This window comes from Crocodylus siamensis, chromosome 4 (assembly GCF_052110815.1).
Source record: "Crocodylus siamensis isolate JL-2025a chromosome 4, ASM5211081v1, whole genome shotgun sequence".
NCBI lineage: Eukaryota > Metazoa > Chordata > Crocodylia > Crocodylidae > Crocodylus > Crocodylus siamensis.
Window position 1 is genome coordinate 230,425,350 of NC_143398.1, and position 13,538 is coordinate 230,438,887.

A 13,538-nucleotide genomic window follows, 5' to 3' on the forward strand; every position below is an offset into this window, starting at 1 on the left:
CTACTGAAAGCTTTACATCCTGTCAAGGTTTCAGAAAATTAAACACCTGGAGCTGCACGGAAGTTCTCAACATTAATGCAATGCAAGTTACAAATGATGAGTAAGGAGAAATATTCTAGTAAATTTATTGTCTTTCAAACAAATCTTTTCACTCAGAATTTAGTTTCTGCCTGCAGCTTTTAACTGGTCTCAATTCTGAGAAGCATATATTCAAGTAGTGTATTTTAGCATAAATCATTATACTTTAATGAAACAATCTGCAAACTTTCTATGACGTGAAGCAGAAAAGTAAGAAGTCAGGCTAACCCCTCAGGGTAACTGAAATGCATTAAATGCTAGAATTAAAATGATTTCTATTAAGCTAACATAGTAATTAATCCTAAAACATACCCTTCAGCAGCATGTATCAAATTACACAACATAATAATGGCTAGAACTTTTCTTGGCCATTCAACAAAGGCAATTCTGTTTATGTTTCCCAACCACCAAAGATTATCTTCCCACACCTGCACACTGTTGTCCTTGAAGCTGCTGGGAGTTGCAAGGGGAAGATGTTCTAGGAAACTGTAACTGCTCTGATCCTGGAGGCTGCAAATATCCTACTGATGAACTGCAGGAAAAATAAATAATAAAAAAGAGATACACATGAGCATTTAAAGCACGCGCACACACATTTATAATTTCAAACTTTAACTTGAATTAGCTACACATGCTGCAGATACGATTCCTGTAACAATTCCTTCTTCAGAATTCCTTTTAATTTTTATGGAGCATCGCCTTTTTTTTAAAAAGACAAAAGAACAAAGAAGAAACTGCACCTCAGAACTTATGACCTGCCTACCCCAGAAAACTTTGCCACTTTTGCTAGTCTAGCATAGATGCAGTTACATTGGTACAGAGTTTACTTGGTTAGCTTTGCAGAATTAATTTGCCTTTGGGCTAAATTTCCTATTATGATTTAATGGCCATCTGAGTCACTACCTGATAATTAGTCATTATTTGCATTCTTTTTGGAGTTGCAGATTAACCAAAGTTTACTGCGAAGAAGCGCTATACTGATTTACCTTTTCCCTTCCAGGACTTAAACCCCGTGGTTCCTGGATAGAAGGTTTTGCCCTTCAAGCTCAGACTGATTGCCACATCTGGGGTCAGGAAGGAATTTCACCTCTGGTCAGACTACTGTAGACTGTAGGTGGTTTAGCTTTCTTCTGTGACTGGGGTCAGAGAGATCCTCTTTCTGGGATCTCTCAAGGGTATTTTAACAATGCTTGTAGCAGCAGAATGCTGGCCACTGTAGTTCCTCTGCTTTACTCGTGGCAGGTTAGGCTATGTCTTGTGTTGTGCCTGGGTTGACTATGTAGTTTTGCGAGGAGGTTAAACAATGCACTTGTATGGGATGATCTGAATAGGGCTGATCTTGCCTCTTGCAAGGAGTTTGGACTAGATGACCTCTAGAAGTCCCTTTCAGCCCTACTGCTCTATGATTCTATACAGCTTTTAAGACACTTCTAAACCATATAAATGGTATCAACCTTAGGGGTTGATAAAACTATTTAAAAGGTGTTGGGGGTGATTGGGAAATCACATTGTGTGTGTGGTTGGGGTATGGTTTATACGGTTAGGAATAGACAGGCCCTCAGAATACTACAGGGTAAAAATTTTCACTTGTGAATTTTGCAATAATGTAAAGTCTTGCAAACATATAAGAATAATTTTGAAATGTTAGTGACAAAACTTGGTAGAATCAAGAAAGTGTAAATGGAAAATCTGTGCAACCTGAAAAGATAAACTATACCAGGCTCCCAGTGCAGGAAGTTTTAAAGTAAAGGGTTAATTTAAACAAAAATAAATGTAGAAGCCAGGAGGACATGATCCCTCAACATTTTAGATGCAAATAAAAGGCCTCTAGCTTGAATAGATACTATGAATAATGAAAGTAAATACAGAGGTCAGTATAGGGCTGAAATACTGTGAATATCTTTTGTTGCATAGATGTCTTTACCCTAACACTTCCCTGAAAAATCTAAGTTGTAACACTTCATGACCAGGAATTTTTTCCCTGAAAGGACTGTTGGTTGTACAGAGGATCTCACTTGCATGAATTTACTTTTCCAATTATTCCCATGAGGTTGGACCTTTAGTCATGGCATTTTGCTTATACAATGAATACTACCAATCTCTTTTGCTGGAAGAGAAATAGGGATGTGAAAAGTAAGGTCAGTCCTAAGATACCTAACAGTAAACTATGCTGTAGTTATATTCTGCTTCACCTATTATGTAAAAAGTGTTCTGTTTTTATATAATTTCATTTGAATATTTACATTAAATATTACTTGTGTATGAGCTTGGAAACAATTAATGACCATCAGTAACAGCAACAAGTATTCCTAGATAAAAGAAGAGCATGTTAAATGACCTGGAGTGGGAAAAAAAGCATCATAAACCATGATATAAAGCTGTATATTATACTTGTATTTTGAACTCAAAATGCCTAGGGCCATAATATGCAAGCACATTTTACAACTGGTGTGATCTACTTATACAGATGTCTATGTTAAAAAATAAAAAGTATGATAATGAAACACCACAGACTACTGACAAATAATATAATATACTGGAACTACTTGGGATCTCTAAGAAAGATTGTACCACGAGCAGTGAATACTAGAATGTCATTGGAAATTTCAGAGTAAGATTAACATCACTACTTGCAGTCTTTTAAAAAGAACAGATATTCTTGTGAAGGTTGTATTGCTCTCAGGTTGCCATTAGTATGCATTCAGGTTCTAAAGCGGAGAAAACTGGTAGATACACAGACAATACCGTATTTGGTTGCACACCATATGCATCTGTTTCTCCAAAATTTCTTTGAATGCCTTCAAAAGAAATCTGGATGTTTACCTTGCTGGGATCCTATGGCCCCAGCTGACTTCCTGCCCCTGAGACAGGGGGCTGGACTTGATGATCTTCTGAGGTCCCTTCCAGCCCTAATGTCTATGAAATCTATGAAAATAAGTCCTTCAAAACCGGGGTACGCATCTTATGCAGGAAACTGATTTTTCCTTGCTGGACTAGAAGCATGGAGATGCTGTGGTAGAATGTCTCTGCTTCTGTGTAGCCCACCAAGCAAAAGGGGCAGAGTTCAGTGTTAATCCTCTCCCAACGGCTAAGAGACTTGGAGTAGCTACAGGCACACTGGATGTTGGCACTGTAGCAGCTAGCTTGTGCCAGAAGCAGCAACTGAGCTAGCTCAATGAAATCTACACGCAGACGGTAATATCTTGATGGGGCTTGTGGCTTGGAAACAACATTTTATTATTTACAGGAATTTATATAAAGAACTATTTACAGCAAAGGAGTAATGGCCTTGCATGTTGTCCTTGAAAGGGTCTGGAGCCTTGCCTTGTTGCTGGGTCCTGCTATACAAGGAAGTCCCTGCTGCCTCACTTAGACCATCTCCTGGGATGCTGCACTTCCTGGACATTGTTTTCAGAAGGACTTAGTCCATGTCACACAGTGAGCCACGACTCTGGAAAAATCTTTCCCCCTATATCCTGTCTTCCAAAAACATGATGCAGGTCTTATTTTGGGGGGCGGGAGGGAGGGGAAGGCTGTGGTCTGTAAGAAAGTATGGTACTGTAAACTAAGTTCTACTTAGTACCATTTTTCAGTAATATGGAAAACTGCATCTTGAACCACATTACTACGCTCACGATAATGATAAATACAAATCTAATTGCTATACTCAGTTTTCACACATCTATAGTACCAGCAAAAGGGAATTTTCAACTCTGCATTCTATACACAACATTTTGGAAAGCATCCGATTCCATCATAGATGCAACAAGAGTCTTCTCAAAAATAATGAATTAAAGGGCTAGGATTCTACACATCCCTCTTATCACCTATTTTCAAATATTTCATCCATTTGCTGCTTGTGTTAATTTCTCGCCCCTTTTACTGTTTAAAACTTGATTCATACCTTCTCTCCTGCATCACAGAATCAAGGGCCTGGGAAGAAAGTACTTCACTCAATCCTTTGAGTCCGCTACTTAGCAAAGAATTAGCATGTACTTCAACCCTACACAGCAACATACTAACAAAAACATAACCTTTAGGTTGGTCCTTAAATACTTTGCTGAATATAGACAGATTGGTGCATCACTGCCAAACTGAGGGCTTTTGGTGCCAAGATGAGATGCTGGCATTTCACCTTCACTACATCCTAACTCAGGGGTGACCAGATTATAGCCCTGTGACATTCTCTGACCCTGGATGTGGCCAGGTGCACCTCTGAAAGACACTACTAGAGTGCTCACATAGACCTTCAGGGGCACCATCCAGGTGCAAACCCCCTGCCATCTGCTGCTCGACTGCCAAAAACAGACTGAGATGCTGCAAAAGTCACCTTACTGTCCTATGAAACCTCAGCTAAGCCTCTCACCCAGGCCTTGCCAGCTCTTAGAAGAGAGGATTTCTGCCAGCTAAAAGAACTAAACTGTTCTCTGGTCATGTGCTCAAAGAAGATGGTTCCCTCTTCTGGAAAAGAGGTTGGCCTGGATGGGCAAGCGCTCCAAGATCCAAATTAACACTGACAATAGGCGAGTTAGATAACAAAAGTGTTTATTATAAAAACGAAAACAAGCATAAGAAAATTGTAACCACATGCTGAGATCCAGACAGTGCTAAAAGGATAAACAAAGGAAAGAAACTAATCAGAACACTAACCTGTTCTTATCCCGCCCCATAAATCCAAAAAAGGTAGTTTCAACTTAGCCGTCTAGCTGAAGGACTCCAATGTTTTCCTGTGTCCCGGGAAAACTAGAGACAAACCAATGTTCTCAAGTACAATTACAATTGAGGACAATTTATTATCTCGCTATTTACATACCTTCCTCACTAGAGTCTCAAGGAACCTATACTATGCATCTAACTTCTTGTTCCCCCAGAGGTGCATGTTTACCAGAGCAGAAATCTTTCCTGGTGTAATTACAACCAAGAGAATATGTGCATCCTTTCAGACATGAAGAATCCAATATCCTAATTATCCTGTCTCGCACTTAGTCTCTCCACTCTGAGAGATGTCCTCCTCCCAGTCACTTGAATAGCCAGGTGTTATTCTTCTTTTGCAACAAATTCAGGATGGCCTGAAAGACCCTGGTTCCTGTGTCGCAGAGCAATTCAGCAACAGAGATGAGTAAACAACTCACGTCAAATGTTAATTCTCAACAATTACTGTTCTTCAGCCATTTAGGCTTTGTATCTCTCCTAGGTGCCAAAGAAAGGCATGGTTTATCACTTGAAAACCAGCAGTATCACATTGCACAAACCTGAGTCTCTCATAACATATAAAAAATACATTTTATATCAAATACCACAATGCATATAAATAAAAGGTCAATGAGGCTAAATATGGCTTGACACTACCTACAATATCTGTACAGACTATGAATGCCATATCAGTACAACAAACTCAAGAAAACACCCCATGAGCCCCACAAAGCCATCTCATCCAACCCAAGAGACTCTCCACAGTCCTGAAAATTTGGTAGCATGGTGAGCATCACAGAGTTAACTGCAGTGGCTCCCAGAGCTGTGGCAATGGATATTGCTGTTGCTTGCCCTACCACCAAATCTCCAGCCCTGCAGGCCAGATATCTAACATGAAGCCACATTACCTGGCCCATGGGCTGGAAATTTGGTGCTGGGAAGAATGATGACTGCCATGGCTCCAGAAACCACAGCAATTCATACTGTCACTGCCAAGTTTCAGCTTGGCAGATTAGATAATGCCAGCCTGCAAACCAGCCTTGTGCTTTGGATCCAACCCATAAGCTGGCCCTGCGCCACTTGGGCCAGACAAGTTGGACGCCACTTGCCTAACTGACTAGGTGTACAATGTATGTGCGTCTCTGGAGGGAACAACCTGAAGTATCGGTATCAGTATTAAGGCTGCTGTCAGAACTGTAATATTAAAATGGGACTATGAGTTTGACTCAAGGTCACACCTCTGTGTTCCTATATTTCAGGGATGCTCAGCCTGCAGAGCTGTGTGATCCAGCCTGTGGGACTCCCCAAAGGTCCAGCAATTTGGCACTGGGGGAATGCTGGCAACTGATGCTGGTACCATTCTCCCACCACCAAAGCTTTGTGGGCAGGATGATATAGCCCTGTGCCTGGGCCTGATCTAGCACACATGGGGCCAGTGCTGGGTCAGCAGGTCAGATGTGAGCACATGGACTGGATCTAGCCTACAGACCAAACTCGCACCACTCATCCATGTGGTGGGGCCAGAAGGCCAGGCACCACTGCTATACTCCATTTCAGTGATGGATGGCAGGTAAAAAAACACCAATGAAGGGATGGAAAATATATTTTTTAATATTACCTATTGCAAAAATAATAAAACAGAGACCTTGCTGGTTTTTAATATCTGCCATTGTCTTATCATATCTATTCTACTTTGCTATTTGCCTGACAATTTAAACAGATACTATTAATTTAGAGCAAAACAAATATCACTTCAGTTTAAACTGAACAAATCAGCACAAGTTAAAATGAGAGAGAGTGCACTACCCTGAACGTAAAACACTGAGACATCTCTTCTCAGATATATCTCTTATCTTTCTGTGAAAATTCATGTGCTGGTTTACACAAAGGATGAAATTACTCTGAAGTTTGCTATTAGTATAATATTAATAGTAATGGAGACTGCAAAAATTTGTAATAAAGCAGTTTTTAAAGTACACTGTGAAAGTGAGACAAAGATGAAAAGAATTTCATAAATCAGAAAACAGGTAGAGTAATGATAAATGTTTGAATATAAGGTTCCTGGAACATGTTAATTTAATTGCGTGACTGGGATCTAATCTAATCTGGGAAGAATTTTATCTTGGATCCCAAAAATCACAGATTCTGCCATACCAGGCTAAAGAGATTCTTGGGAACTGAAATAAAATTTGTCAGATCTTATTTATGCAACTGTATGTGAGACTGGTCCCTGATGCTGATCTTCCTACCATGCCCTTTCAGTGAGCTGATATTCAGGAATAATTAAAGGAAAAAAGCCCTCACTCCCTTGCTAGCTTATCTGGACAGTTTATTTTTATAACAATCAACAGCTCTGTCAAGACGTTAAAATAAGTTTCTGTTTTAATTCAACAACAGCAAAACTGATTTCTCAAATGAGGATGCAGTTTTTAATTAAAAACAGAGCTAAAAAAAATCAGGTTACAACAATGTACGTATAGCTACTGATAGACGGTACAGTGTAAACAGACATAGGACAAGAGTCATTACCAGCAGCGTTTCTAAGATTCCTTTGGAAGCAAATTAAACTAAAATTAATTCAAACCATTGTACTTCTGAATGAGAGCCCCAAGGCATGGTTTTAATAAGCTTTAATACACCGTAAATTCATACCTTTAATGAATCTGGTTTAGCTTTTCTGAATCTTCCTGTATAGACAAACCCTTTGACATGTGAACAATTTTGTAGATAGTCTGTTTGCCTATCACTCCCTACAAGAAGACTGTCCACATTATTTCTTTGTGGCATTCTGCATTCTACTGTGCACTCTTGAAAGTCCATGAGCTAGCCGAGTCGGCTTTCAGTACGTATTCTGAAATTCTATACAACCAAATATTTAAAAAATGATGGTAGTGCAGAGTGTGAGCAAGAACTTACGGTTACCCTGAAATTAAACTGGTAATGATATAATGAGTGATAGGAAAAAAGTTAGGTGTAGCTATGGAATTACTTAAGAAATTAAGCAATAATTAATCAATAATTGCAATAACTGAGCAACAATCCACTTAATAAAAAAAATGACATGCACGGTAGGCAGTTTTTGAAAAAATCAAACAACTCCAACTGCCAACCAAGAGTAGTGTTATTCACTGTTACACATAGCATAAAGAAAGAACCGGCACTGCCATGGAGGCTGGGCACTGACTGAAACCACCAGAGATTCAGAAAGTGGTATCCCTCTCAGCCAGATCCCTGCTGCCTAATCATGTATGCCAAGCATACAGTTCTTGCTGTCAAAGTGTCTCTATCTTGCTTCAGTAAATTGGGTTAGAAAATAAGATTGTGCTCAACAGTCCTACTCTCTCTCCATCTTCAATGGCACTTATGCAGGAGCAAGCACTTAATGCATGTACTTCTGAAGTAATTGTTGATAACTGTCAAATCCCCAAACGATGTGTCATTGAATAAAGCATCTTTCCTCATAAATGGATTCTTTCAGTTGAAGGACTCTGACAATTTTCTTGACATTTTGCTGGCACTGAGCTATGGAAAAGTTCACAGGCCTTTTAGGAGTAACTTCACCAGTGCCCTATGGAAAGGACTGATCAGTTCCCTTGCCATTTTTACATAAGGTCAACTTATAAGTAGCTCAAAACATGTGCACTTAGGCTTCTCAGCTAATATGTCATTTTGCAAGCTAAGCTCAGTTATTACTTCTTTTCTGATTTCTTCCTCACTCTGAATATCCTAATTTCCATCCAATTATAATTTTAAAGTCTTGTTTTATTATTTCCCACCATAGTCAACATTTTAATGCCTACTTGTATTTATTCTTTTGTTCTTGCTGGTATTTAGAACAACTTCACAGTTTATATGCATCTGTAAGACTTAAATTAATACGCTGTTACAGATTTATTGTAGCTAACCAATGATGCTAAAAAAAGCAAGGACAAGCATCAGCCACCTTTGGAAAGTTCCCCCAGCCACTTATTATCTTTATCCCTATTGTTTAAATTCTTCAGCCATTTTTGATCCAGGTTACAATGCTGGAATCCACAGAAATCTGGGTTACATTTGTTAAGATTATAAATGCATAGAGTACCAAGTGAATCTTGTACATTCCTCTCATTTTTTTTGTACCTTAATATATAAAAACAAATACTGAATTTGGTTTAGCACAGTTTGTTTGTTCTTACAACTGTATAGTCCTGATATATTTGTTTTCTTATTTTATTAGAGACTACCCTTTATGCTTTCTGGGTGTTAATTGCCAGCGCTTTTTTAAATAGAAAAAACCTACAGAAGGAAAAACAGGCCTTTACCCAAGACTTCTTTACCAAGCCTTGTTAAAACAGATGGTCTGACCTGCCCCTCTATCCCTTCTATTTACTGAGAGTGAGGAATGGTCACACTTAGGGCCATTCATGACCTGAAGAAATATTTATTAAAGAAAAAATGATGTTTACAGCTGTTTTTCTTATTGAGATCAGTAGAAAACTCTGAGCAAACGTGTTTTTGCAGTCTAGACTGCTGTGACAAAAAGAATCTCAATTTCAAGAGCGATACATCTGAGTTCATACACTGGCAAATCCTGACCCTGGGCTGCTTTTCTTCTTTGAATCAATTTGTCTAATAAGAAACTAAGCCTTTAGCAAGCCTGTTTTGAAAGGAGGTCTTGAAACTGTTTATTTTGACTGAATCTACATTTTTTCTGCAGCTTCTAGGGGATATAAAGATTTTACAGAGCTGTATCATCAGGCATGATGTGATTATCTATTATCTTAATAGACCTCTGTGTACACAGTGCTCTAAAAGACACAGACAAGGTCTCTGAAGACAAAAATATTGACAGATAGCAGAAATAGGATAGCAACTTCAATTAAAAATAGACATACACACGCACACGTGCACAACCCTGGCGTATCCCATCTGGAGAACCAGCTTCCAATAGAAAGCAGGGCTGTCCAAGTTCTGTGGCACAGGTGTCCCTTTCCCCCCACTACACTTCCACATTCATCCCCCTGCCATGAGTGCCTGCTCACTGTATTACACTGTGCTATGTATCCCCCCTTTCCTCAGCCCTGTCGGCCATGCTGTACCACCCCATGCCTCGAGCTGGCAGTGGAAGCAGAAGGGAGGGGGAGCCCAGAGGCTCCAGCAGCATCAGTAGGAAAGCAATGCACAAGTTAACTCCTCTGGGGCCAGATGTGAACAGCTGGACAGCCCTGATGTAAAGAATCAGATGGGATAGGCAATCCTTCCTGTTTTATCATTCCTTCCAGCCTAGACTAACAATTCTTTACAACATTATTCCGTAAAACTTTAAAAGTATCTTGTTTAAATAACCACTAACTAGTTTTTAATAATGAAGTATCCATGGGGATGTGGTTTCACATAGACTCCAAATGGAAGCAGGAAAAGGGAGAGGACAGTTACTTCTAAGGAAGTTTGTGTGACAAACTGATCCATGAGACACCAAGAAAAACACAGTGAAAGAAGTAGGCAAAATGGGGTCAGGCATCTGAAAGAGAAACAGACAGACAGACACAGACATTCACCTGAGAAAACAAAGCAAGATCAAGGACAGAAAATGAACATGAAACTTCAGTTAGAACTCAACACAACTGAGAAAAAAACAAGATTTGCATAAAAACATTAAACTACTCCATCTCTTATTCTATTTCCATTATTTTGAACTGTGGAAGACAAAATGATGATCATAATTAAAAGCCCAAAACAAACAACAAAAAATAAAAAACCAGCACCTCACACAACCTAAAACTTGACTCTCTCGGCCCAAATACTAATGCAGTTTAGGGAGACTACTTAAACTATGAGTTGGGGAAAATCAAATAGGTTCTGAGAAGTGTTTAGATGAAAAAGATATGCCCTTTACTATTGAAAGAAATCTTCTATACTATTGACTTTATTAACTATTATATTTACTGAACAACTTCCATTCCAGTAAGTAGAACACACATTGCACACACACACAGACCCACATGCATGCATGCACACACATTCTTGTGTTCACAGTATGTGCATATCTTGCCAAGAGTGTCCTGGTACAAGTTTAAGTATTTGGTACAGAACAGAGCAGGAGGGTGTTCTATTTTCCCTATTTAAATGACCCAACCCAAAAATCTATTTTGATAATAGCAAATTGATGTCATTAGCTTCTAGACAACTGATTCTCAACCAGGATGCCATGGCACCCTGCTGTGCCTTGAGATCCTTTCAAGGGTGCTATGCAGAGCCATGTAGTTTTAGCACTGTTAGGTATGCAAACATGATTCATAAGATAAACCCAGATTTTTCAAACAGGAATCCACAGTGTTAAAAACATTCTTGACCTGCTGTGATCTGAGTTCTACGCCACTGAAAAATTGCTCTATTAGTTTTCTGTAGTCAGGAAGAGAGTGAAGTCTAAGAGTTGGCGCCCCTCAGAAAATGCCTCAGATCTGGTACCTTGAGTCTAAAAAGGCTGAGAACCACTGTGTTCTGGACAGTCATTTCTGACTGCCACACTACAGCTGGTCTAATAAAAGATATCACATCTACCCAAAGAACCTTGCCTGCCTATATCACACTATAGTGCTTCTTGTTGAAGTAAAGCATAGCCCAGATACAATACTACACTCAGCAACAAATGTTATTGCTTTGGAAGTTTAGCAACAAAGTGACATGAGAAAGGACTGCAATACACAAAGGTAAGGCATTCAGGCTTATTCAAGTAGAAGCAGCTGTGTAGTGATAATTCCTTCAGAGCTGCAGTACATGAACTTCCATCTTATACTGTGCTAATGAAAGAGGGAAGGTCGTTTTAGCTAAAAATAGGAAAAAAAATAAGCCTTTTGCAAATGTCATCAGTTTACCACAATTTCTTAATGTATTACGCCTGACAGAACTGTGCAAATTTTAAAAGGCTGTGCATTTGTGTAGCAAAGGAAAGATTTGCCAGAAAACCCTCCAACAAGAGTGTAAGTCACTACTCTCAGCCTGCTTTGGGGCCTCAATTCTCTATGGCTGTCCCTTCCCAAAGTCACTTTTGTGACAAAACTACCGACCAAAAACATTTCCCCCAATGGTTTAATGTACCACTGCAAAAATCCTGGTGTTTCATGTAAAAACGTTTCCCACAAATAAATACCCAAAATGGAACACCTAAGTATATGAGAACTGCTATGGGAAGTGCTATAAAAATATTTCACAGCACTTTTGTGGTCAGAAATGAGTAGTTTCCTATTAGAGCAGACACAAGTTGTTCTATTTTACTTGCACATATAAAAGGAAGTGAAGATTGGTAACAAAACTGTATCTTTATCATTCTAGCTGTAAAAGGTGATCCTAAAGCAAATACTGAAAGTGTTAGATAGTACAAGGAAACTGCTCGGGCATACTGCTGCTGCTGGGTTACTCAAGATCAAGTCATTGAGTTAAACTCACCTTAAATTATTCTGTTGACCTGATGGAATGACACTGTAGTAAACTGGCATTCCTGTTGTGGGCAATCCTTGATTTGCCTGATTGGGAATTATAACAGGCTGCTGATATGTCTGCTGGGACATTCCTTGGGAACCTTGAGGCATTGAAACCTAAAGATTGAGAGCATTAAGACTTACTTTCTTTTGCAGACAAGTTCTCCTCTGTCTCCTGATTACTCAATCATTTATATGAGTTTGTTAAAAATATATCTAACCTTATACGATAAAATATACAGTAATCCCATCTTTTTTTTTTTTTTTTTTTTTACTTGAGAAATAATCCAGTCTAGACAACTCCCTAATTTGTAGCTAGTATTCTAAGGTTATCTGATGATCTTGTGCAATATGATGTACTTCAAGCAGATGGGACTGCAACAGATTTAACATTTGTGTAATTAAAAAACCAAGTAAAATAATACAGATCTTATTAAATATGTAAAGCCATCAGGCTAAGTTTACAGCTTGAAACAGCTAAAACCATAAGCTTATCTATACAGAGGAAGGTAAAGCAAAGAGCTAACGATGATTTCAACAACTTATCAGGCAAAACTTTGTTTGGTTTTCTATACTCCGATTTCATTTTTGCTGTGATTCAGTGTATAGCTTATTATTAGTGAAGAGGTGACTGTGAAGGCTGACTAAGGACCTAGGCAAAATAAGAAATCAACCTCCATACAAGAGTACGCTATCACATTTAAGAAGCGAGCCTGATACTTTGTTTGGAGGGTCAAGGAAGAACCCTGAGCCAAATTTCTATTTCGGAACTATTTAACCTATATATACACTAAGAGTGATGGTATATTTTCCTCAGTTACTTTAACAGACAAACTGGTTGTCTTAAGAATGTAGAATAGCAGAGTAGCAGTAGCAAAGATGCAGATGAACGCAGCAGTCTAAAATACAGATGAATAAAAACAAATGAAAAAGCAATCTAGAATAGCTATCCAACTATGGAGACATGAGATGAATTGCTTAAAAATATCAGGATGCTTTTCAACTTGTGTTGGAGCTTCCTCTAGTAGCAAAAGAACAATTACTGAACTTTAAAAATGCCTGGTTCTTGGGATGTGTTGTCCACATCTGAATGAAATCAAATTCTTCAGCTAACAGCGAGTGTCTTCTTTCTTAGACTGCTTTAGTGTCCCACCACATAAGGCAGGGGTGGGCTGTTATTTTGGGCAGAGGGCCGCTTACTGAGTTTGGGCAAGCCATTGAGGGCCACATGACAGGCAGCCCAGGGCAGATAAATACTAATTTTCTAAATTTTTTAGGGGCCCCATGGGCCAGACAGAATGGCCTGACGGG

General features: G+C 39.0%; 1 protein-coding gene across 8 annotated transcripts in view; it reads right to left on the reverse strand.

Annotated features, from left to right (window-relative positions):
- The window catches only part of R3HDM1 (R3H domain containing 1), a 109,300-nt gene that overhangs the window by 20,802 nt on the left and 74,960 nt on the right, over positions 1-13,538 (reverse strand). For all 8 annotated transcript variants that reach the window (XM_090045864.1, XM_090045861.1, XM_090045858.1 and 5 more), the window contains 2 exons: positions 12,196-12,344; positions 507-610 (listed from right to left, as the gene is read on the reverse strand). In XM_090045864.1, the coding sequence (XP_089901990.1) occupies positions 507-610; positions 12,196-12,344 (253 nt within the window). The remainder of the gene's footprint in view (positions 1-506; positions 611-12,195; positions 12,345-13,538) is intronic.